The sequence below is a fragment of the Cherax quadricarinatus genome, chromosome 11, assembly GCF_038502225.1.
Source record: "Cherax quadricarinatus isolate ZL_2023a chromosome 11, ASM3850222v1, whole genome shotgun sequence".
In the NCBI taxonomy this organism is placed as follows: Eukaryota; Metazoa; Arthropoda; class Malacostraca; order Decapoda; family Parastacidae; genus Cherax; species Cherax quadricarinatus.
In genome coordinates, this window is record NC_091302.1 from 4,044,790 (window position 1) to 4,071,785 (window position 26,996).

At 41.8% G+C, this 26,996-nt stretch overlaps 1 protein-coding gene across 3 annotated transcripts in view; it reads left to right on the top strand.

The window, feature by feature from the left end:
• LOC128687658 (heparan sulfate 2-O-sulfotransferase 1) overlaps positions 1-26,996 on the top strand; it is a 103,330-nt gene that overhangs the window by 27,319 nt on the left and 49,015 nt on the right. For all 3 annotated transcript variants that reach the window (XM_053775237.2, XM_070083937.1, XM_070083936.1), the window contains one exon: positions 20,008-20,141. In XM_053775237.2, the coding sequence (XP_053631212.1) occupies positions 20,009-20,141 (133 nt within the window). In that variant the 5' untranslated portion in view covers position 20,008. The remainder of the gene's footprint in view (positions 1-20,007; positions 20,142-26,996) is intronic.

Sequence of the window (26,996 nt, forward strand, 5' to 3'; positions counted from 1 at the left end):
ACAGGGTGTGAGTACAGGGGAGCTAGGGGATACAGGGTGTGAGTACAGGGGAGCTAGGGGATACAGGGAGTGAGTACAGGGGAGCTAAGGGGTACAGGGTGTGAGTACAGGGGAGCTAAGGGGTACAGGGTATGAGTACAGGGGAGCTAAGGGGTACAGGGTGTGAGTACAGGGGAGCTAGGGGGTATAGGGTATGAGTACAGGGGAGCTAGGGGGTACAGGGTATGAGTACAGGGGAGCTAAGGGGTACAGGGTGTGAGTACAAGCGAGCTAGGGGGTACAGGATATGAGTACAGGGGAGCTAAGGGGGTACAGGGTATGAGTACAGGGGAACTAGGGGGTACAGGGTATGAGTACAGGGAAGCTAGGAGGGTACAGGGTACGAGTACAAGGGAGCTATGGGGTACAGGTTATGAGTACAGGGGAGTAAAGGGTTCAAGGGGAGAGTAAAGGTAAGGTAGCAGTGGTAATAAGGGGAGGGTAGCAGTGGTAGTAAGGGTAGGGTAGCAGTGGTAGTAAGGGGAGGGTAGCAGTGGTAGTAAGGGTAGGGTAGCAGTGGTAGTAAGGGGAGGGTAGCAGTGGTAATAAGGGTAGGGTAGCAGTGGTAGTAAGGGGAGGGTAGCAGTGGTAGTAAGGGTAGGGTTGCAGTGGTAGTAAGGGTAGGGTAGCAGTGGTAGTAAGGGTAGGGAAGCAGTGGTAGTAAGGGGAGGGTAGCAGTGGTAGTAAGGGGAGGGTAGCAGTGGTAGTAAGGGGAGGGTAGCAGTGGTAGTAAGGGGAGGGTAGCAGTGGTAGTAAGGGGAGGGTAGCAGTGGTAGTAAGGGGAGGGTAGCAGTGGTAGTAAGGGGAGGGTAGCAGTGGTAGTAAGGGGAGGGTAGCAGTGGTAGTAAGGGGAGGGTAGCAGTGGTAGTAAGGGTAGGGTAGCATTGGTAGTAGGGGTAGGGTAGCAGTGGTAGTAAGGGGAGGGTAGCAGTGGTACTAAAGGAAGGGTAGTAGTGATAGTAAGGGTAGGGTAGCAGTGGTAGTAAGGGTAGGATAACAGTGATAGTAAGGGGAGGGTAGCAAGGGAAGGGTATCATTGATAGTAAGGGGAGGGTAGCAAGGGGAGGGTATCATTGATAGTAAGGGGAGAGTAGCAAGGGGAAGGTATCATTGATAGTAAGGGGAGGGTATCATTGATAGTAAGGGGAGGATATCATTGTCAGTAAGGGGAGGGTAGCAAGGGGAGGGTATCATTGATAGTAAGGGGAGGTATCATTGATAGTAAGGGGAGGGTACGAGTGGTAGTAAGGGGAGGGTAGGAATGGTGGTAAGGGTGGGTAGCAAGGGGAGGGTAGGAGTGGTAGTATGGGTGGGTAGCAAGGGGAGGATAGGACTGGTAGTAAGGGGAGGGTAGGAATGGTAGTAAGAGTGGGTAACAAGGGGAGGGTAGGAGTGGTAGTAAGGGTGGGTAACAAGGGGAGGGTAGGAGTGGTAGTAAGGGGAGGGTAGGAGTGGTAGTAAGGGGATGGTAGGAGTGGTAGTGAGGGGAGGGTAAAAGTGGTAGTAAAGGGAGAGTAGGAATGGTGGTAAGGGTGGGTAGCAAAGGGAGGGTAGCAGTAATAATAAGGGTAGGGTAGCAGTGGTAGTAAGGGTAGGGTAGCAGTGGTAGTAAGGGTAGGATAGCAGTGGTAGTAAGGTAAGGGTAGCAAGGGGAGGGTATCATTGATAGTAAGGGGAGGATAGCAAGGGGAGGGTATCATTGATAGTAAGGGGAGGGTAGCAAGGGGAAGGTAGCAAGGGGAAGGTATCATTGATAGTTAGGGGAGGGTATCATTGATAGTAAGGGGAGGGTATCATTGTTAGTAAGGGGAGGGTATCATTGTTAGTAAGGGGAGGGTAGCAAGGGGAGGGAATCATTGATAGTAAGGGGAGGGTAGCAGTGGTAGTAAGCTTAGGGTACCAGTGGTAGTAAGGAAAGTGTAGCAAGGGAAGGGTAGGAGTAATAGTAAGGGTAGGGTAGCAAGGGCAGGGTACGAGTGGTAGTAAGGGGAGGGTAGGAATGGTAGTAAGGGTGGGTAGCAAGGGGAGGGAAGGAGTGGTAGTAAGGGTGGGTAGCAATGGGAGGGTAGGAGTGGTAGTAAGGGGAGGGCAGGAGTGGTAGTAAGGGGAGGGTAGGAGTGGTAGTGAGGAGAGGGTAAGAGTGGTAGTAAAGGGAATGTAGGAATGGTGGTAAGGGTGGGTAGCAAAGGGAGGGTAGGAGTGGTAGCAAGGGTGGGTAGCAAGGGGACGGTAGGAATTGTAGTAAGGATGAGTAGCAAGGGGAGGTAAGGAGTGGTAGTAAGGGTGGGTAGCAAGGGGAGGGTAGGAGTGGTAGCAAGGGGAGGGTAGGAATGGTAGTAAGGGTGGGTAGCAAGGGGAGGGTAGGAGTGGTAGCAAGGGGAGGGTAGGAGTGGTAGTAAGGGTGGGTAGCAAGGGGAGGGTAGAAGTGGTAGGAAGGGTGGGTAGCAAGGGGAGGGGAGGAGTGGTAGCAAGGGGAGGATAGGAATGGTAGTAAGGGTGGGTAGCAAGGGGAGGGTAGGAGTGGTAGCAAGGGGAGGGTAGGAATGGTAGTAAGGGTGGGTAGCAAGGGGAGGTTAGGAGTGGTAGTAAGGGGAGGGTAGGAGAGTGGTAGCAAGGGGAGGGTAGGAGTGGTAGTAAGGGTGGGTAGTAAGGGGAGGGTAGGAGTGGTAGTAAGGGGAGGGTAGGAGTGGTAGTAAGGGGAGGGTAGGAGTGGTAGTAAGGGTGGGTAGCAAGGGGAGGGTAGGAGAGTGGTAGTAAGGGGAGGGTAGGAGTGGTAGTAAGGGTGGGTAGCAAGGGGAGGGTAGGAGTGGTAGTAAGGGGAGGATAGGAGTGGTAGTAAGGGTGGGTAGCAATGGGAGGGTAGGAGTGGTAGTAAGGGTTGGGTAGTAAAGGGATGGTAGTGGTAGTAAGGGTTGAGTAGTAAAGGGATGGTAGTAGTGGTAGTAAGGGGAGGGGGTGTGGTAAAGGGTTCAACATGAAGGTAGGATAGTATTACATCACTTACTATTCTAGTGTGTTGATCTTGGTCACATTGTCCCTCCCACACTCCCTTACACTACTGATGATCATTCCTGCTGCTCCTCTCTTCCTCTTGTTTTCTGTTCTTCTTGTTGTTGTTCCTGATTTCATCCTCTTGTCTTCTGTTCTTCTTGTTATTGTTCCTGCTTTCTTCCTCTTGTCTTCTGTTTTTCTTGTTATTGTTCCTGCTTTCATCCTCTTGTCTTCTGTTCTTCTTGTTATTGTTCCTGCTTTCTTCCTCTTGTCTTCTGTTCTTGTTATTGTTCCTGCTTTCTTCCTCTTGTCTTCTGTTCTTCTTGTTATTGTTCCTTCTGTCTTTCTCTTGTCTTCTGTTCTTCTTGTTATTGTTCCTGCTTTCTTCCTCTTGTCTTCTGTTCTTCTTGTTATTGTTCCTTCTGTCTTCCTCTTCTCATCTGCTGTTCTTGTTATTGTTCCTTCTGTCTTTCACTTGTCTTCTGTTCTTCTTGTTATTGTTCCTTCTGTCTTTCTCTTGTCTTCTGTTCTTCTTGTTATTGTTCCTTCTGTCTTTCTCTTGTCTTCTGTTCTTCTTGTTATTGTTCCTTCTGTCTTTCTCTTGTCTTCTGTTCATCTTGTTATTGTTCCTGCTTTCTTCCTCTTGTCTTCTGTTCATCTTGTTATTGTTCCTGCTTTCTTCCTCTTGTCTTCTGTTCATCTTGTTATTGTTCCTGCTTTCTTCCTCTTGTCTTCTGTTCATCTTGTTATTGTTCCTGCTTTCTTCCTCTTGTCTTCTGTTCATCTTGTTATTGTTCCTGCTTTCTTCCTCTTGTCTTCTGTTTATCTTGTTATTGTTCCTGCTTTCTTCCTCTTGTCTTCTGTTCTTGTTATTGTTCCTTCTGTCTTCCTCTTGTCTTCTGTTCTTCTTGTTATTGTTCCTTCTGTCTTCCTCTTGTCTTCTGTTCTTCTTGTTATTGTTCCTTCTGTCTTCCTCTTGTCTTCTGTTCTTCTTGTTATTGTTCCTTCTGTCTTCCTCTTGTCTTTTGCTCTTCTTGTTATTGTTCCTTCTGTCTTCCTCTTGTCTTCTGTTCTTCTTGTTATTGTTCCTTCTGTCTTCCTCTTGTCTTCTGTTCTTCTTGTTATTGTTCCTTCTGTCTTCCTCTTGTCTTCTGTTCTTCTTGTTATTGTTCCTTCTGTCTTCCTCTTGTCTTCTGTTCTTCTTGTTATTGTTCCTTCTGTCTTCCTCTTGTCTTCTGTTCTTCTTGTTATTGTTCCTTCTGTCTTCCTCTTGTCTTCTGTTCTTCTTGTTATTGTTCCTTCTGTCTTCCTCTTGTCTTCTGTTCTTCTTGTTATTGTTCCTTCTGTCTTCCTCTTGTCTTCTGTTCTTCTTGTTATTGTTCCTTCTGTCTTCCTCTTGTCTTCTGTTCTTCTTGTTATTGTTCCTTCTGTCTTCCTCTTGTCTTCTGCTCTTCTTGTCATTGTTCCTTCTGTCTTCCTCTTGTCTTCTGTTCTTCTTGTTATTGTTCCTTCTGTCTTCCTCTTGTCTTCTGTTCTTCTTGTTATTGTTCCTTCTGTCTTCCTCTTGTCTTCTGCTCTTCTTGTCATTGTTCCTTCTGTCTTCCTCTTGTCTTCTGTTCTTGTTATTGTTCCTTCTGTCTTCCTCTTGTCTTCTGTTCTTCTTGTTATTGTTCCTTCTGTCTTCCTCTTGTCTTCTGTTCTTCTTGTTATTGTTCCTTCTGTCTTTCTCTTGTCTTCTGCTCTTCTTGTCATTGTTCCTTCTTTCTTCCTCTTCTGGTCTTGTTATTGTTCCTTCTGTCTTCCTCTTCTCATCTGCTGTTCTTGTTATTGTTCCTCCTGTCTTCCTCTTGTTTTCTGCTGTTCTTGTCATTGTTCATGCTGTCTTTCTCTTGTCTTCTGTTCTTGTCATTGTTCTTAGTTTATTCTTTGCTATTATCATTTAGAAACTGGTTGTTAGCATATGACAAGCTTGATGACTTAATAAAACTTTCACAAACACTTTGTCACACATTACACATGTTATCCTCACTCTCACTTTTATTCCTACTGCCTGCTTCATGTCTTTCATTTTTGTTAATTTGTCATGTCCTGACTTTCACACTTTTATTCCTACTCTCTATATTATGTCTTGTGTTTTCGTTAGTTTGTTTATATGGCTTGTAATTATTATACAACCTTAAGTGTCAACTAACTGCTTATATGCTCTCCATGTAGTTTATTAATTTGTCCTTTATGAGCCCTTAGACTATATATACAGTGGACCCTCGACCAACGATGGCATCGATTAACGATAAATCCGACCAGCGATACATTTTAACGCAAAAATTTTGCCTCGACTAGCGCTAAAAAACTCGACCAACACTATTCGTTCCGTCTGAGACACGTCCACTTCTGGCCAGTGTGTGATGTAGTTCAGCTGGGCTTGTGAGGTCTCTGGGGAGACCTAATTTAACCAATTATATGGTCACACCTTGCCTTGGCAGACGTCTGTAGCCACGCCCATGTCTGAGGTCTCTTGTTCTTGACAGCGTCAGACCTAGGCGTCAGGTCGTACACGTGGTTGCGGAGGGTGCTTGGACCACCATAAAAGCCCAAGGAAGAGCATGATCAGGAGATTCGAGCGGAGCTGCTGCTGGGGTGCAGAGCTCCTGAGCAGAGACTTCGAGCGGAGCTGCTGCTGGGGTGCAGGGCTCGGGAGAAGGCTGCTGAAGTCTCTGGAGGAGACTGTTGGAGGCAGTGGGCAGAGTACTGGCTTGGCGCAGTACTCATGCTGTGTAGGTCTTGGGACCTGGGGCTTAGTTTTTATTTATTTATTTATTTATTTAGAGATTTAGCATACATACAGAGGTACAAAAAAGATACAGGTAAGAGCAGCATGCCAAAGCCACTTATATGCATAGCATTATGGGCTGGCTTAAAATTAACTTAAGATTAACTAAGCAATGATGAAATCAGTGATAAGACATTATTGTAAACAGATAACTATAAAGCACAAATGAGTATTACAAAGACAGGTCATATGGTTGCATGCATTGCTGTTCATTCAGTAGAATGGAGTATTCTGTTAGGTAGTGTATTTAAAAAAATAACAAAGTTAGATTGGGTCCTAGGTTTAACATTTATGTGATATAATTGTGAGTAACATTTTGGAAATACAATTTATAAGGTTCAGTTACTCAGTACAGTGGACCCCCGCATACCGTTGGCATCACATAACGTTTAATCCGCATACCGCTCGCTTTTATCGCAAAAATTTTGCCTCGCATACCGCTCAAAAACCCGCTCACCGCTGTTCGTCCGAGACGCATCCAATGTGCACCCTTAGCCAGCCTCACATGTGCCGCCGGTGGCATTGTTTACCAGCCAGCCTCCGCGGTAACATCCAAGCATACAATCGGAACATTTCATATTATTACAGTGTTTTTGGTGATTTTATCTGCAAAATAAGTGACCATGGGCCCCAAGAAAGCTTCTAGTGCCAACCCTACAGCAATAAGGGTGAGAATTACTATAGAGAAGAAGAAAAAGATCATTGATAAGTATGAAAGTGGAGTGCGTGTCTCCGAGCTGGCCAGGTTGTATAATAAACCCCAATCAACCATCGCTACTATTGGTGGTACAGCTGCTGCTGCTGCTGTACCACCGTCAGCTGCTGCTGCTGCTGCTGCTGTAGCACCGTTGTTGGTGTGGCTTATTGAGAATACCAAGAAACAATTAACCCCAGAGGATTTGCCACCCAGGATAACCCAAAAAAGTCAGTGTCATCGAAGACTGTCTAACTTATTTCCATTGGGGTCCTTAATCTTGTCTCCCAGGATGCAACCCACACCAGTCGACTAACACCCAGGTGAACAGGGAAAAATGCCTGGAACTAGTGCTCATATTCGTGAATTTAAAGCCAGCAAAGGTTGGTTTGAGAGATTTAAGAATCGTAATGGCATACACAGTGTGATAAGGCCTGTTCTGGAAGAAAATGCCAAACAGGACCTACAGTACTCAGGAGGAAAAGGCACTCCCAGGACACAGTGTCTCATCAGTCATTGCTGCATCTTCAATAAAGGTAAGTGTCATTTATTCTTCATTTAGTAGAGTAGTACATGCACAATATATATTGTGCATGTACTGGAGATTACCTGGAGAGAGTTCTGGGGGTCAACGCCCCCGCGACCTGGTCTGTGACCAGGCCTCCTCTACTATTGTGCATGTATCCTTCTCTTTGTGTGTAGGAAAATGTATATTTCATGTGGTAAAATTTTTTTTTTCATACTTTTGGGTGTCTTGCACGGATTAATTTGATTTCCATTATTTCTTATGGGGAAAATTCATTCGCATACTGATCATTTCGCATAACAATGAGCCCTCTTGCACGGATTAAAATCGCTATGCGGGGGTCCACTGTATTTATTTGGTTTTGAGTAAGTAAACTTTGAGAAGAGACTTGAATTTATAAACAGGTAGTGTTTCTTTTATATTTACAGGTAATGAATTCCAGATTTTAGGGCCTTTTATGTGCATTGAGTTTTTGCATAGCTTGAGATGGACACGACGAACATCAAAGAGTGATCTGTGCCTTGTGTTATGGTCATGTGTTCTGTTGAGGTTGGCAAGGAGATGTTTGAGGGGAGGGTTAATATCAGAGTTAAGTGTTCTATGTATGTAATAGGTGCAATAATAAGTATGGATGTTTTGTATGGTGAGTAGGTTGAGTGTTTTGAATATTGGTGGAGTGTGTTGCCAGTAGTGAGAATTTGTTATCATTCTAACTGCAGCCTTTTGTTGGGTAATTAGTGGTCTGAGATGGTTAATTGTTGTTGAGCCCCATGCACAAATTCCATAGGTGAGATAGGGGTAAATAAGAGAGAGATAAAGGGCCAGGAGGGCTGACTGTGGAACATAGTACCGTATCTTCGATAGTATGCCTACAGTCTTGGAAATTTTCTTAGAAATTTGTTGTATATGTGTATGAAATTTGAGTCTATTATCGAGGTGGATTCCTAAGAATTTTCCCTCTGTTAGCTTTGTGATAGGTGATCCGTTTATCGTTATGTTAAGAGGTACATCTGTAGCTCTGTTACCAAACTGAATGAAGTAGGTTTTGTCAATGTTTAGTGTAAGTTTGTTAGTCCTCATCCAGGTAGATATTTTCTGTAATTCGGTGTTTACAGTATTGGCTAGCGTGACTGGGCTCGGGTGAGAGAAGACATATGTAGTGTCATCTGCAAAAAGTGTGGGTTTGAGTAATTGCGAAGCATTTGGTAGGTCATTTATGTATAGGAGAAAGAGAAGAGGGCCAAGGACACTTCCCTGTGGGACACCAACTGTAATTGGTTGTGCGGAAGAGCTTGCCCCATTTGCGTACACATATTGGCTTCTGTTGCTGAGGTAAGACTTGAGGTAGTTGAGGGAGTGCCCTCTAATACCATAGTGTGACAATTTTACGTGGAGCAAGTCATGGTCAACTGTATCAAAAGCTTTACGTAAGTCAATGAAGATCCCCAGTGGGACTTCTTTTTTCTCTATTGCTGTGTATATATGTTCTAGCATGTGTATAATAGCATCATTAGTATTTTTATTAGGCCTGAATCCAAATTGGCAGGGATTGAGAATGTTTTGGGAGATGAGGTAGGAGTAGATTCGTTTATGAATTAATTTTTCGAAGATTTTTGAGAGTGGGTGTAAATTGGATATTGGCCTATAGTTATTCAACTCTGTTTGGTCTCCTCCTTTATGGATCGGGGTGACCCTTGTTATTTTGAGAACTGTAGGGAAGGTGGAGGATTCAATGGATTTGTTAAAGAGTGTTGCAATGATTGGTGATAGCACTTGTGACGCTTTTTTGTATATAAAGGGTGGTAAGGTATTTAAATCTCCTGCCTTGTTTTTCAGTGCGTTGATAATAAGGGAGACTTCGTATGGGTTAGTCGGAGCTAGGAACAGTGTGTTCGGGTAGTTGCCAGTGAGGTAGTCATTTGGTGGGGTATCTGAGCTTGGGATTTTATTGGCAAGGTTTTGACCTATAGTGGAGAAGAAATCATTGAGTCTGTTTGCTGTTTCTGTTGGTGGGAGTTGGGGTTCATCTGATTTTGCTAATTTTATTTCGCTATGTCGTGATGTCTTTTTTTTTTTCCCAGAATTTCTGATAGGGTCTTCCAATTTTTTTGCCCTTCTTATCAGGCTGGTTAGGATTGACGAGTAACGTTTTGTTTGGTCTCTGGTTATGTGACCCATTCTGTACTGTTTTTCATATCGGTGTTTTGTATTTATGGATTTGAGAATGCTGGGTGTTAGCCAGGGACTGTTCAGTCTCTTAGCTGTCATCTGTTTAGTTTTTTTAGGGCAGTGCTTGTTATAAAGGTATTGGGTCTTTTTTAGAAAATTATTAAAACATTCGTCAATATCTGTATAGATTTCTAGCTCAGTGTGCCAGTCAATGTTTGTTACTGCTGTTGTGAAGTTATTAATGGCTGCCTCATTGTGAAGTCTGAAGGTGACTTTAGTAGTGTCTTGGGGTATTTTACCAAGAGTTGTTATGAGGAAAGTAGGGTAGTGGTCTGTGGTATTATCTGTAATTATGCCTGATTTTAAAGGGGATATGGTGTTGGTCCAGATGTGGTCAAGTAGGGAAACACTAGTCTCTGTAACTCTTGTAGGTTTTGTTACTGTTGGTAGCAACATGCAGTTACTCATTGTGTTTGTGAATTCAGTAACGTGTGGGTCCTGGTCTTGCAGGAGATTTATATTGAAGTCACCTGAGAGTAGTAAGTGGTCTTTGTTCATGCGTGCATCAGTTATCATACTTCCTAGGTTTTGACTAAATTGGCTAATGTTTGATTGTGGAACTCTGTAGATGTTTATCACTGTGAGAGGTTTTTGTAGGTATTTGGATTTGAATTTAGCTATTATATATTCCCCATGTTCATCCCTTGTGCAAGTATTAGTGATACATTCTAGTTGGTCTGAGTAGTATATAGCAGTGCCACCCCCTTGTTGGTCTGGCCTACAGTTGTGTATGGCTGTGTAACCAGGAATGGCATAGACATCTGTAGTATCAGGCTTTAGCCAGGTTTCAGTTAGTGTAATGATGGACATATTGGCATGCAAGGAATTTAGTAATGCTATGAGGTCATCGTAATGCTTGCTTAAAGATCTGATATTGTAGTTAAAGACAGTTATGTTTTTGTTGGCTCTGAGAAGTGCCTTTGATTGTTCTGCTGTGTAGTAATTACAGTAACTGTTTGATTCATTTAAGTCATTCAATAAGAGGTTGGTATCAGGATCAATGCTTGTAATCATAAGATTTGTAGTGAATCTATAGTTAGAATTAAGTATAAAACAAAGTAAATATTCTAAAGCTAAAAAATAGCACCTGAATTATTTAACAAATGTAAAAATAATGAGCTAAGGTAGTTTTTTAAAGCTAAAATAAAGGAGACAATATAAAAGGGACTAAAATAATTTGTGGTGAACAAATAAAGTGATGATCAAATAATGGAGCTTGGGAATATGATAGTAGGTAGTACTTTAAAGGTAATTCTTTAAAGTTAGAATTATAATATAAAATTATAATATAAAAGGGACTAATATAAGTTGTGGTGAACAATAAAGTGGTAATTAAATAAATGAGCTTTGGAATATAATGGCAAAATAGTGAACTTATCACACTTTAGCACCTGAGAATTTATGTTCCCTCTTCTCCTTCCATAACTGATCCTTCAGCAATATTGCTACCCCCTTCCTTAGCTCTAACTCTCTTAGATACTCCTGACGTAATCCCATTTATTTCTCCCCACCGAAACTCCCCTACCCCTTTCAGCTTTGTTTCACTTAGGGCCAGGACATCCAACTTCTTTTCATTCATAACATCAGCAATCATCTCTTTCTTATCATCTGCACTACATCCACGCACATTCAAGCATCCCAGTTTTATAAAGTTTTTCTTCTCATTTTTAGTAAATGTGTACAGGAGAAGGGGCTACTAGCCCATTGCTCCCGGCATTTTAGTCGCCTCATACGACATGCATGGCTTACGGAGGGAAGATTCTTTTCCACTTCCCCATGGACAATAGAGAGAGAGAAAAAAAAAGAGCTATTAAGAAAAAGAAGAAAAACCCTAGATGTGTGTATGTATATATGTATATGCATGTGCATGCCTGTGTAGTGTGACCTAAGTGTAAGTAGAAGTAGTAAGGTATGTTATCCAGCGTGTTTATAAGACAGAAAAGAGACACCAGCAATCCTACTATCATGTAAAACAGTTACAGGTTTCTGTTTCACAGTCACCTGGCAGGACGGTAGTACCTCCCTGGGTGGTTGCTGTCTACCAACCTGTGTGTGTATATATATATACATATATATACACACATACACCTAAGTTGGTTAAAATGATGTAGATGGAGTAGTAGGTAAATTTGGAGTGCCAGGGGTAAATGAAAATACTGAGCCTTTAATTGAACTATGTGTAGAAAGAGGTTTGGTATTAAGTAATACATATGTTATGAAAAAGAGGATAAATAAGTATACAATATATGAAATAACACGTAATGAAAGTAGTTTATTAGATTATGTATTGGTGGATAAAAGGTTCATGGGTAGGCTTCAGGATGCAACAGATATATCGGGTTAGAGTAAGAGGTAGATGGGACAAGAGGAAAATGGCAACGGTAAGTAAGAGAGAGAGGTGAAAGTTTATAAACTAAGGGAGGAGGAAGGTAGGGTGAGATATAAACAACTATTGGCAGAAAGGTGGGCTAGTGCAAGTATGGGTAGTGAAGGGGTTGACGAGGGATGGGATAGTTTTAAGAATGCAGTATTAGAATGTGGGGCAGAAGTTTGTGGCTATAGGAGTGTGAGTGCAGGAGGAAAGAGGAGTGATTGGTGGAATGATCAGGTAAAGGGTGCAATAAAAGAGAAAAAGGTAGCTTATGAGAGGTTTTTACAAAGTAGAAGTGATGTAAGAAGGGCAGAGTATATGGAGAGTAAAAGAAAAGTGGAGAGAGTGCAAAAGGAGAGCAAATGATAGACTGGGAGAGGCACTGTCAAGAAATTTTACTGAGAATAAAAAAAATATTTTGAGTGAAATAAACAAGTTAAGAAAGCCTAGGGAACGAATAAATTTGTCGGTTAAAAACTGAGTGGTAGTGATGGTGGTAGAGGGTGGTAGTGATGGTGGTAAAGGGTGGTAGTGATGGCAAGCAATCAAAGATGTCAAGAAGTTGTTGTTGGCATGGATCAGCGAAAAACAGTTAGCTGGAGATAGTGTTGTGGAGGCAATAATTTGAGAAAAGGCAAGGCAGTTGCGTGCGGATCTTGTAAAGAATATACCCAGGTTTTCGTCCTTAATCCGCTCCAGAAGGTCAGTTCAAATCCGAAATGGACGAAAACCGAAGTATTAATTCCCATAAGAAATACAGTGGACCCCCGGTATTCGATGGCATCGGTATTCGATAAATCCTGTATTCAATTCATTTTAACGCAAAAATTTTGCCTCGGTATCCGATTGAAAACCCGGTATTCGATACGATTCATACAAGATGTGTCCACGTGTGGCCTGAACTGCCCCATGTGTGCCAGTGTTTACAAGCCAGCCAGTGTGCACGCATCTAAGGATACATTCGGTACATTCCATATTATCCATATTATACCCCGGTTTTCGTCCTTAATCCGCTCCAGAAGGTCAGTTCAAATCCGAAATGGACGAAAACCGAAGTATTAATTCCCATAAGAAATACAGTGGACCCCCGGTATTCGATGGCATCGGTATTCGATAAATCCGGTATTCGATTCATTTTAACGCAAAAATTTTGCCTCGGTATCCGATTGAAAACCCGGTATTCGATACGATTCGTACGAGACGTGTCCACGTGTGGCCTGAACTGCCCCATGTGTGCCAGTGTTTGCAAGCCAGCCAGTGTGCGCGCATCTAAGGATACATTCAGTACATTCCATATTATCCATATTATCACTGTTTTTGGTGCTTGTTTCTGCAAAATAAGTCACCATGGGCCCCAAGAAAGCTTCTAGTGCCAACCCTGTGGTAAAAAGGGTGAGAATTAGTATGGAAATTAAGAAAAATTTTGAAGGGTTTAGGGCTAACCCTGAGAAGCCTATGCCAGTTGTGGAATCCATTGTGTCTACTTCAAAAATTAAGGAAATGTGTGCACAGTGGGTTGAAGTGCAAACCTTTATGGATGAGAATCACCTTAACACAGCTATTGCAAGCCGTGCTGGTGACTATTACAATGACAATGTTGTGGCCCATTTTAGACAAATCGTAAAGGAACGAGAGGTACAGAGCTCTATGGACAGATTTGTTGTGCGACAGAGGTCCAGTGACTCTCAAGCTGGTCCTAGTGGCATTAAAAGAAGAAGGGAAGTAACCCCGGAAAAGGACTTGCTACCTCAAGTCCTAATGGAAGGGGATTCCCCTTCTAAACACTAACACCATCCACACACTCCCCTCCTCCCATCCCATCAATCATCACCAGATCTTCAATAAAGGTAAGTGTCATGCAATTGTACATGTCTTCTTCAACTTGTGTGTATTAAAATTAATATTTCATGTGGTAAAAAAAATTTTTTTTCATACTTTTGGGTGTCTTGCACAGATTAATTTGATTTCCATTATTTCTTATGGGGAAAATTGATTCACTTTTCGATATTTTTGGTATTCGATGAGCTCTCAGGAACGGATTAATATCGATTACCGGGGGGTCCACTGTAATGTAAATCCAATTAATCCATTCCGGACACCCAAAAATATTAACAAAAATACATTTTATATAGAATAACTAGTTTTATATACAGAAAACAATGAGAAATAAATATAAAGCACTTATTTTAATAGATAAATGGACATTTAACCCTTTCAGGGTCCAGAGGCCAAATTTCAAAGGTGCACCAGTGTCCAAGAAATTTCAAAAAATAATTTTGTTATTTTTTTGTATGAAATGGTAGAGAACCTTTTTCTGAAGGTAATAAAACAAAAAGTACAAAATTTGATGAAAAATTTACAAAATTCTGCTCTAACTAATTTTGATGTGTCAGCGATATTTACGCATCAGTGATTTTGCAGACTTTGACTCCCATTTTAGGCCAATTACATTATTCCAGTTGACTAAATTCTTAGCTATTTCACTAGTATTACTTCTATCGACTGAGCACAAGAAATCGCCAAGTCAACTGTTTCAACTACAAAATAAAGTGATTGGAAATTGGTAATTTGGCCAACTTAATGCAAAGTTCAAAATACAGTTGACCCCCGCATACCGATTTTAATCCGTGCAAGAGGGGTCATTGTTATGCGAAATAATCGGTATGCGAATGAATTTTCCCCATAAGAAATAATGGAAATCAAATTAATCCGTGCAAGACACCCAAAAGTATGAAAAAAAAAATTTTACCACATGAAATATACATTTTCCTACACACAAAGAGAAGGATACATGCACAATAGTAGAGTAGTACATGCACAGTATATATTGTGCATGTACTAGTCTACTAAATGAAGAATAAATGACACTTACCTTTATTGAAGATGCAGCAATGACTGATGAGACACTGTGTCCTGGGAGTGCCTTTTCCTCCTGAGTACTGTAGGTCCTGTTTGGCATTTTCTTCCAGAACAGGCCTTATCACACTGTGTATGCCACTACGATTCTTAAATCTCTCAAACCAACCTTTGCTGGCTTTAAATTCACCAATATGAGCACTAGTTCCAGGCATTTTTCCCTGTTCACCTGGGTGTTAGTCGACTTGTGTGGGTTGCATCCTGGGAGACAAGATTAAGGACCCCAATGGAAATAAGTTAGACAGTCTTCGATGACACTGACTTTTTTGGGTTATCCTGGGTGGCAAATCCTCTGGGGTTAATTGTTTCTTGGTATTCTCAATAAGCCACACCAACAACGGTGCTATAGCAGCAGCAGCAGCTGACGGTGGTACAGCAGCAACAGACGATGCTACAGCAGCAGCAGACGATGCTACAGCAGCAGCAGACGATGCTACAGCAGCAGCAGACGATGCTACAGCAGCAGCAGCAGCTGACGGTGGTACAGCAGCAACAGACGATGCTACAGCAGCAGAAGATGATGCTACAGCAGCAGCAGACGATGCTACAGCAGCAGCAGCAGCTGACGGTGGTACAGCAGCAACAGACGATGCTACAGCAGCAGCAGACGATGCTACAGCAGCAACAGACGATGTTACAGCAGCAGCAGACGATGTTACAGCAGCAGCAGATGATGCTACAGCAGCAGCAGCAGCTGACGGTGGTACAGCAGCAACAGACGATGCTACAGCAGCAACAGACGATGTTACAGCAGCAGCAGACGATGCTACAGCAGCAGCAGACGATGCTACAGCAGCAGCAGCAGCTGACGGTGGTACAGCAGCAACAGACGATGCTACAGCAGCAACAGACGATGTTACAGCAGCAGCAGACGATGCTACAGCAGCAGCAGCAGCTGTACCACCAATAGTAGCGATGGTTGATTGGGGTTTATTATACAACCTGGCCAGCTCGGAGACACGCACTCCACTTTCATACTTATCGATGATCTTTTTCTTCATCTCTATTGTAATTCTCACCCTTTTTGCTGTAGGGTTGGCACTAGAAGCTTTCTTGGGGCCCATGGTCACTTATTTTCCAGAAAAAGCACCGAAAACACTGTAATAATACGAAATATTCCGATTGTATGCTTGGATGTTACCGCGGAGGCTGGCTGGTAAACAATGCCACCGGCGGAACATGTGAGCGTGGCTGAGGCCGCACATTGGACGCGTCTCGGACGAAAATCGGTGAGCGGGTTTTTAAGCGGTATGCGAGGCAAAATTTTTGCGATTAAAGCAAGCGGTATGCGGATTAATCGTTATGTGATGCCATCGGTATGCGGGGGTCCACTGTACTCCAATTTCAAAATAGGGTCCAGAATAAACAATGCAGGCATTCCTGGCACTAAACTAACATTTCCTCTGTTCATTAGTTACATTTTCAGGCTTTACTAATGAATTCCATTTTGATTTTTTATTCACATAATGAATTTTTATTCAAACCAAAAAATAGAAGATTTACTGTTATGCAATATTGTAATAATTGTATAAATAAGATCAGCACATTTGTGAACATATATTAGACCCACCAGCTGGTGTGTATTAGACATGTGAAGTCATTTGTTTACTCTTGAACATCGTCAAAAATTTAACATTTCCGCTACTTTGGCCTCAGCTTTCCGCCATTTCCAGTACTAAAACCAATCAAAATCATCTCTATTTCTGTAATATGGCTTCCATTCTATCAAATGAGACCAAGAAATCGCAAATACAACCATAAAAAACATACAAAAAAACACGGCAAAGCCGCTGTTTTAATTGAAAATTACGGTCTCAGTTTTTTCTCTCATTATGCACTATGTGCTGCAGGATTTGTTTTATGTGGTGCACACATACCACATAGATGTATTCTCTCATATCAAGGCCAAAATTTACCACTCACAGCTTATCAGAATGAGCTGAGCTCATGACGTATATCTACGGTTTGGAATTTACCTGTAGTTTACCTGGAGAGAGTTCCAGGGGTCAACACCCCGCGGCCCTCAATGTAAAGCCGTAGATCTATGGCACGGACCCTCAAGGGGTTAAATAACTTTTAAAAGATAAAAGTGATTTAAATGTTCATTTATCCATTAAAATTAGTGCTTTATATTTATTTCTCATTGTTTTCTGTATATAAAACTATAGTTATTCTCTATAAAATGTATTTTTTGCTAATATTTTTGGGTGTCTGGAATGGATTAACTGGATTTACATTATCTCTTATGGAATTATTACTTCGGTTTTCTTTCATTTTGGATTTCAACTGACCTTCTGAAACAGATTAAGAACGAAAACCGGGGTTCCCCAGTACAGTGGACCCCCGCATACCGTTGGCATCACATAACGTTAAATCCGCATACCGATACATTTTATCGCTAAGATTTTGCCTCGCATACCGCTAAAAAACCCGCTCAACACTATTCGTCCGAGACACGTCTAATGTGTGGCCTGAGCCAGCCTCACATGTTCCGCCGGTGGCATTGTTTACAAGCCAGCCTCCGCGGTAACATCCAAGCATACAATCGGAACATTTCATATTATTACAGCGTTTTTGGTGATTTTATATGCAAAATAAGTGACCATGGGCCCCAAGAAAGCTTCTAGTGCCAACCCTGTGGTAAAAAGGGTGAGAAATATTATCAGAATACTGTGGTACCATGGTCAACTGCTGATGCTGCTGCTGCTGTAGCACTGTCAGCTGCTGCTGCTGCTGTAGCACCGTCAGCTGCTGCTGCTGCTGTACCACCGTCAGCTGCTGCTGCTGCTGTAGTACCGTCTGCTGCTGCTGTAGCACCGTCTGCTGCTGCTGTAGCACTGTCAGCTGCTGCTGTAGCACTGTCAGCTGCTGCTGTAGCACTGTCAGCTGCTGCTGCTGCTGCTGCTGCTGTAGCACTGTCAGCTGCTGCTGCTCTAGCACTCAGCTGCTGCTGCTGCTGTAGCACCATCAGCTGCTGCTGCTGCTGTACCACCGTCAGCTGCTGCTGTAGTACCGTCTACTGCTGCTGTACCATCGTCTGCTGCTGGTGTAGCACTGTCAGCTGCTGCTGCTGCTGCACTGTCAGCTGCTGCTGCTGCTGCTGTACCACCGTCAGCTGCTGCTGCTGCTGTAGTACCGTCTGCTGCTGCTGTAGCATCGTCTGCTGCTGCTGTAGCACTGTCAGCTGCTGCTGTAGCACTGTCAGCTGCTGCTGCTGTAGCACTGTCAGCTGCTGCTGTAGCACTGTCAGCTGCTGCTGTAGCACCGTTGTTGGTGTGGCTTAGTGAGAATACCAAGAGGGTTAGCCACCCAGGATAACCCAAAAAAGTCAGTGTCATCGAAGACTGTAACTTATTTCCATTGGGGTCCTTAACCCTTTGAGGGTTTTCGTCGTACTAGTACGTCTTACGCGTAGGGGTTTTTGACGTACTAGTACTCATAAATTCTAGCGACCTCAAATCTAGTGGGAGAAAGCTGGTAGGCCTTCATATGAAAGAATGGGTCTATGTGGTCAGTGTGCACAGTCTAAAAAAAATCCTGCAGCACACAGTGCATAATGAGAAAAAAAAAACTTTTTCCATTTTTTTTAATAAATCAGCGACTTTGCAGTGTATTTTCGTATGGTATTTATTGTTGTATTCTAGTTTTCTTGGTCTCATTTTATAGAATGGAAGACATATTACTGAAATTGAGATGATTTTGACTGGTTTTACAATGAAAGGTGCCTTGAAATTGAGCTCAAAGTAGCAGAAATGTTCGATTTTTACCAAACTTCAAAAGTAAACAAATCGTGCCAAGCGTGCAATACACGTCAACTGGTGAGTCTAATATTCTTTCACAAGTGCACCAATAATATTTATACCATTTTTTACACTAATGCAGTAGTCTGCATAACAGTAAATCTTATATTTTTTGTGAGAATAAAAATTCAAAGTGGAAAGCAAAAGAATATAAGAGGGGCCTTGAGACGTGACTAATGACTAGAGGAAATGTCATTTTAGTGCCAGGAATGTCTTTCTTGTTTATTCTGGACCCTATTCCGAAACTGGCATCTTTTGAAATTTGTGTGAAATTGGCAAAATTGCTAAATTCTGACCACTGTACTGGATAGTTGAATTTATAAATGGGTGGTTTCTTGCACCCATTCGATAGAAAAAATGGAGTTCTAGCGAAATATTCATGTTTTTTGTCGACTAGTACAGTGAAATTGGCCGAAAATGGGGCTCAAAGTGGGCAAAATCGCCGATCCGTAAACATCGCCGAGACCGCTAACTTTGCGAGAGCATAATTCCGTAAGTTTTCTATCAAATTTCAAACTTTTGGTGTCGTTATGATCGGGAAAAGATTCTCTATCTTTTCATAAGAGAAAATAATTTTTTTTTTTTTTTAAATTTGGCCGACCCTGAGAACGAGTTTTGGAGAGGGCCTGTCGACCCTCAAAGGGTTAATCTTGTCTCCCAGGATGCAACCCACACCAGTCGACTAACACCCTGGTGAACAGGGAAAAACGCCTGGAACTAGTGCTTATATTGGTGAATTTAAAGCCAGCAAAGGTTGGTTTGAGAGATTTAAGAATCATAGTGGCATACACAGTGTGATAAGGCCTGTTCTGGAAGAAAATGCCAAATAGGACCTACAGTACTCAGGAGGAAAAGGCACTCCCAGGACACAGTGTCTCATCAGTCATTGCTGCATCAATAAAGGTAAGTGTCATTTATTCTTCATGCACAATATATATTGTGCATGTACTACTCTACTATTGTGCATGTATCCTTCTCTTTGTGTGTAGGAAAATGTATATTTCATGTGGTAAAAAAAAATTTTCATACTTTTGGGTGTCTTGCACGGATTAATTTGATTTCCATTATTTCTTATGGGGAAAATTCATTCGCATAACGATAATTTCACATAACAATGAGCTCTCAGGAACGGATTAATATCGTTATGCGGGGGTCCACTTTATTTCAAAAAGATGGACCCAATTTCAAAGCAGTAAATTTCACCATTGGGTCCATAAGTTTTAAACACCCTGTATAATTACTGAAGTTTATATGAGCTATACAAACTACTGTAGTTTGTGTGGCTCATAAGAAATAAATAATTTTAATTTAATTTAATGTATGTATTTTGCACTTGCCAACACCTGTTACTTTTCATTACAGTACAGTAAGTCATCAACTTACGAACACATTGAGAATCTTCTGTAATGTATATACATGTAATATTATACATAATTTAGGAGGTACCCAATGCGTTTGTAAGTTGAGGATTTGCTGTATTATGAGTATTATACACAATTTAGGAGGTACCCAATGCGTTTGTAAGCTGAGGACTGGCTGTATTTCAGACTTTCAGTTTTTCTTACAAGGTCTCTGCTATATACAGCTAATAAAGTATATTGTAATTTTCAGTATGACAAGTTCGCGCCTTCAGACTTCCCGTGTGGTTGTCTTGTTGATGGTGGGAGTGAGTGCGGTCTTGTTGCTCATGTACTTACACTTGGCAAAAGAAGTCTGTCACCTTCGCAATTATATCCATTCTCATCGTAAGTTGACTGTTGATGTTATATAGGTTGGAGATGGCTTTTATTTAAGGCAGTTCCATGGAGATAGCCTTTATTTAAGGCAGTTCCATGGAGATAGCTTTTATTTAAGGTACTTCCATGGATATAGCTTTTATTTAAGGTACTTCCATAGAGATAGCTTTTATTTAAGGTACTTCCATGGAGATAGCTTTTATTTAAGGTAGTTCCCTGGAGATAACTTTTATTTTGGTAGTTCCATGGAGGATAACTTTTATTAGCTCTAGTGTCTTGTGCTAGGCAGGAGATAATCACACTTGCACTAATATTATACAGTACATGAATATAATTAACTTTTATTAGTTTAATATCTTAATGCCAAAATATCTTGTTTCTTTTATTGGCATTACAGTACAGTGGTGCCTCGGGATATGAATTTTTTTTTGTTCCAAAAGGCTGTTAGAGTGCCGATACCGAATGAATTTGTTCCAATAAGGAATAATGTAAATCAGATTAATCAGTTTCAGACCCCCAAAAATACACTTACAAAGAGCACTTACATAAATGCACTTACATAAATGTTTTGAGTTTTGAGCTATTCGTATCCCAAGGTACCACTGTATTTTCTTTTTTGTAATTTATGTATAAAATTCAGTCTCTGTAATGTTGAACTATTCTTGATAAAGTAGTAAAATTTTTATATTATAAAAGACTGTGGAAGCAGTGATATGTCAGAGGTCAGTGTGTGAGGTGTAAATATGCAGAGAATAAAAGTGTAGAAGTTAAAAGTTGTAGTGGCGGTAGAGGTTTTCAGAGAGTGGAGGGAAGAGATGAAAAGACCAAAAATCCAGACACTTATGGCACTTTTATTGAAAGTGACTTATTCCTTGTGTATTTGATCACCTCAAATATATAAGGAGTATGAGATAAGACCATAAATACAGTTACATAGATTATCATACATAACGCTTATGTTTAGAGAACATAGGCTAACCCAAGAAAGTCAGATGGTGACTTGTTTCCATTGGGGTCCTTTTAACCCTTTGACTGTTTTAGGCCCCTCTCTGAAACTGTCATTCTATGTCGCCAAATACAGTGGACCCCCGGTTAACGATATTTTTTCACTCCATAAGTAGTATGTTCAGGTGCCAGTACTGACCGAATTTATTCCCATAAGGAATATTGTGAAGTAGATTAGTCCATTTCAGACCCCCAAACATACACGTACAAACGCACTTACATAAATACACTTACATAATTGGTCGCATTTGGAGGTAATCGTTATGCGGGGGTCCACTGTATTCGAAAAAAAAAAAAAAATTTCTTATGAAAATGTTAGGAATATTTTTAGTAGTGTTTTAAGCCTAAAAAAAAATTTTGCCATCAGTACTTACCAAGATATAGAGCCGCAAAGTTTGCAGAAAGTGACGTGCGTACGGCAACAGCGGCGACCGCCGCCCACCCGGTATTCTTTTATTTACTCTTAATTCAAAGGTTTCTTGCATTTTTCAATATTTTTCTGTTCCAGGTAACTTATGTGGCCTGTGAGACCAATGTAAGGTGCATTGTTCAAATATACACTCATTGTTTACAACACAATAACAGAACAAACTTTATCACTATTAGTTTGTGTATACACTTTGTTTACACAAACAAACAATACAAAACAATGTTTATTACTATTGTTCCATAATATATATACATATGTACAGTCACTAACCACGTTCCTAGAACTGCTGCAGCTTGTGGAACTCTTTGAAACATGGGTATATGCAGAGGGGCACTTCACACTCCTCACACATAAAACGAGTGTCTCTGCGTGTTTGTGGGCGTTTTGTGGTATGCATACATACTTAACACCTCTTCTGAGCATTTTTCTTGGCAGTAGTAGGAGGCAGTTGTATGGGGTAGTGATCACCAGGCCTCAAACGAGATGACGTCTGTGGGCGCTGGTCTATTGCAGGAGTTGCTCCTTGGTACTTTGCAATTATTTGTCTGATTACTGACAGGCAAAATTCACCATATTTTGGTGTTTTGTTGATCTTCAACTTGTATATGTTATAAGCGTTTAGCATAGAGATATCAACAAGATGGAAAAAAAGTTTTATATACCACTTATAACTCTTGCGTACACAGTCTGCAAACCCAATCTGCATGTCACATTTGTCCACTAAGCGCATATTGAGGTTGTAGTCCATGACAGCTGCAGGCTTTAGAATGGGTTCATTGGTCTCTCTGTTGTCCCTGCCACTGGGTACCATTTCGTTTCTGTGAACTGATGTCAACAATGTGACATCACGTTTGTCATGCCACCGAAATGCCATGATGTCATTGGCAGCAAAGGCTTGCACCTCACCTCTGCGAGTGCCAGCGTTGAACCTTGGCATATGTTTACGATTACCACGCACTGTGCCACACACGTCTGTCAAGTTCACTCGCAAGAAATCACTGAGTAAGGGGCTTGTGTACCAGTTATCAGTAAATAACATATGCCCCTTACCAAGATATGGTTCCATCATTGTTCGAACCACATCACCAGAGATACCCAATAACTTCATGGTATCTCTCAAAGTATTACTGCCAGTGTACACAATTATATCCAAAACTAGACCACTTTTGCAATCGCACAGTACAAATAGCTTTATACCAACGCGTTTCCTCTTGCTTGGTATATATTGCTTGAATGAGAGTCTTCCTTTAAATAAAATCAAGGACTCATCAATAACAAGCTTCCTGAAGGGATAAAAATACATGCAGCACTTTTGTTTCAGGTACATAAACACATTTCTGATCTTATATAACCTGTCACTTCTGTCAGGCCTGGTTTTGTCTGAAAAGTGTAACATACGTAACAGTATCAGGAAACGATTGACACCTATAATGTCACTAAAACCTGGAGTTGAAATCAGGCGTTCTGTTGCCCAGTATGTGGTGACAGTGTGCTTATACACATGCGGCATAAGCATTATTGTGGCAAAAAACGGGTACATCTCTGCCACAGTTGTCTCCTTCCACTTGTGTAGCCGTGATTTTGGTGAGAGAATTGTATTTGCCATGGTGTAATCACAGTATGTGTTTGTTTCCCTGACAATGATGTCCATCAGGGGTTCATCGAAGAATAACTCAAAGCAGTCCAGTTCACTGGCATTGTTCCCAAGTGGACAAGATGGCTTTATTCCACTTTGTGTTTCATCAAAGTCATGGGGACTGGGAACAAACTCGTCACCGTCCTGCCAATCCCAGATGCGGTCTGCTGGTGGGGTCTGGATATTGTACCGTGGTTGTGGTTGTGCAGGTTGTGGTGGTGCAGGTTGTGGGAGTGTGGGGTAGGGTGAGGCTGGTTGTTGTGCTGCGTCAGCAGCGTGGGTAGTAGCGTGGCCCGCTGATGGTGCCACATGGGCCGTGCCACCCTCACTATCACCACCACTGCCTCCTCCCTCACTGTCACCATTCATACCCATCGTTACAATATCGTCATCTTCACTATCAGGTCGTGGTGTAGGGCCACGGGATGTGCTCCCAGAGTTTCTCCTTCCCCTTGGAACAACATGTGAAACACTACCAGACCGCATGCTACGTCGTACATACTGCTGCTTCACTGGGGAATATTCACTCTCACTCACTAGAACTGCTTTCAATGACCTTGAAATCACTATCACTGCTATCATCTGGGTGTTGTACACGACCAAATAGTTTCCTCTTTCGTCCTGGTACAGGCGAACGTGAACGTGAACAAGCCGGCACAGCACCAGAGGTGGAAGGTTGTGGGTCATCTGGGTTTTCATCACTAATTACGTTATCCTGGGCACTTTTTCCGGTAACACTCACTTCAAAACCCTGGAATTCACTGTCACTGACATTTTCATCGCTGTTAGAGCTATCACTTGGGAACAAAAGACCTCCAATCCGCCGAGGAGTGAGGAACTTCTTACCGAGAGGCATGGTGAAAATGGACTAACAACATGGCGTTCCCACAATGCACCGCTGGGTCCCAGATTTTTTTCACAGGGTGCACACCGACCACTGAGACCCATTCTCTCTCATGTAGGCCTACCAGGCCTTTGGCGCTTGATTTGAAGCCGCTAGAATTTGTGCGTATAAATACATCAGAAACATTGGCTCGTAAGACGTATTTATACGTCGGAAACAGTCAAAGGGTTAATGCCTTATTATTATACTATAGAGGAGATATACTAGTAATAAGGTAAAATGACTTATTTATATTTACACGTGCATTAGCTAAAAAAATATAAAAAATCATTCTTTTCCCTTTGTCGCTACATTCATTAGGCATCTTTGGGCTTTCTTCTTGAACTGGTTCATGCTGTGACTGGCTTTGACATGTGTAGGCAGTCTGTTTCATTTCTTTATTGCTGTTCAATAAAAGGTGTTTGAAGCCTGGCCACAGATTGTGGGTACTACAAAGTTGTGCTCTCTCCCCCTAGTACGTACAGTGCAACCTCGACTTACGAGTGTAATCAGTTATGTGACCCTGCTCGTAGCCCCAATTTGCTCGTATATCAAATCAATTTTCCTCATTTAAATTAACTGAAGTGCCATTAATTTGTTCCAGCAGAATTCCTGCTCTCGGGAGGCAGGACAAAAATACTTCAATATGACGCTAATATCAACTCTACAGCTTATTTATGTATCACAATTTATCTAATATGACATAAACAGTATAATAACATAGAAGCATAATATATACTCTAGAATGAATAAAGTAGCCATAATATGGCGAGTGGTGGCGGCGGCATCCATTCCCTCTCCCACTCTAACTATGTCTTCCCATGTTCTTAAAGAAAACACTGAAACAATGTACACCTACCATCCGACTTACGACCGAGCATGGGTGCGACTAACCAGTCATAAGACAAAATGGACATAAGTCGAACCTTACTACTGATTATCAATGTCACATTATTGTAATGATTTTGTTTTATTGTTTTATTTTGGTATCTCAGTTTTTACTTCACTTTTTATGCATACAAAACATGATTGTATGTCGAGCAGGTCATAAGTCGGAAGGTAGGTGTATTTATAAATAAGAAATATTGTATAAAAACATGATAGAGAACATATAGAAATACAGTGGACCCCCGCATAGCGACTTTAATCCGTGCAAGAGGGCTCATTGTTATGCGAAATGATCGGTATGCGAATGAATTTTCCCCATAAGAAATAATGGAAATCAAATTAATCCGTGCAAGACACCCAAAAGTATGAAAAAAAAAAATTTTTACCACATGAAATGTTAATTTTAATACACACAAACTGAAAAAGACATGCACAATTACATGACACTTACTTTTATTGAAGATCTGGTGATGATTGATGGGATGGGAGGAGGGGAGAGAGAGTGTTAGTGTTTAGAAGGGGAATCCCCTTCCATTAAGAGTTGAGGTGTCGAGTCCTTTTCTGGGGTTACTTCCCTTCTTCTTTTAATGCCACTAGGACCAGCTTCAGAGTCACTGGACTTCTTTCGCACAACATATCTGTCCATAGTGGCCTGTACCTCTCATTCCTTTATGACTTCCCTAAAGTGTTTCACAACATTGTCAGTGTACAGGTTGCCAACACGGCTTGCAATAGCTGTGTGAGGGTGATTTTCATCCATGAAGGTTTGCACTTCAAGCCACTTTGCACAGATTTCCTTAATCTTTGTAATAGGCAACTTCTTCAATTTCTCTCTCCCCTCCTCTGAACCAGTTTCCTCAGGTCTGGCCTCTTGCTGTTGAAGTTGATCTATCAGCTCATCAGTGGTTAGTTCTTCATTGTCCTCCTCCACCAACTCTTCCACATCCTCCCCACTAACCTCCAACCCCAAGGACTTTCCCAATGCCACAATGGATTCTTCAACTGGCATAATCCTCTCAGAGTTAGCCTCAAACCCTTCAAAATCCCTTTTGTCTACACATTCTGGCCACAGTTTCTTCCAAGCAGAGTTCAAGGTCTTCTTAGTCACTCCCTCCCAAGCCTTACCTATAAGGTTTACACAATTGAGGATATAAAAGTGCTCTCTCCAAAACTCTCTTAGAGTCAGTTGAGTTTCTGAGGTCACTACAAAGCACCTTTCAAACAGAGCTTTTGTGTACAGTTTTTTTGAAGTTTGCAATAACCTGCTGGTCCATGGGCTGCAGGAGAGGAGTGGTATTAGGAGGCAAAAACTTCACCTTAATGAATTTCATGTCCCCATAAAGTCGCTCTGCCACGTCTGTAGGATGACCAGGGGCATTGTCTAACACCAGGAGGCACTTAAGTTCTAATTTCTTTTCAGTTAGGTAATCTTTCACATTGGGGGCAAATGCATGGTGTAACCAGTTATAGAAAAAGTCCCTAGTGACCCATGCCTTACTGTTTGCCCTCCACAGCACACACAGATTCTCCTTGAGGACATTCTTTTGCCTGAACGGTCTGGGAGTTTCAGAGTGATACACTAATAAAGGCTTCACTTTGCAATCACCAGTAGCATTGGAACACATCAACAAAGTAAGCCTGTCTTTCATAGGCTTATGTCCTGGGAGTGCCTTTTCCTCCTGAGTAATGTAGGTCCTGCTTGGCATTTTCTTCCAAAACAGGCCTGTTTCATCACAATTAAACACTTGTTCAGGTTTCAGTCCTTCACTGTCTATGTACTCCTTGAATTCCTGCACATATTTTTCAGCTGCTTTGTGGTCCGAACTGGCAGCCTCACCATGCCTTATCACACTATGTATGCCACTACGCTTCTTAAATCTCTCAAACCAACCTTTGCTGGCCTTAAATTCACTCACATCATCACTAGTTGCAGGCATTTTTTTAATTAAATCGTCATGCAACTTCCTAGCCTTTTCGCTTATGATCGCTTGAGAGACGCTATCTCCTGCTAGCTGTTTTTCA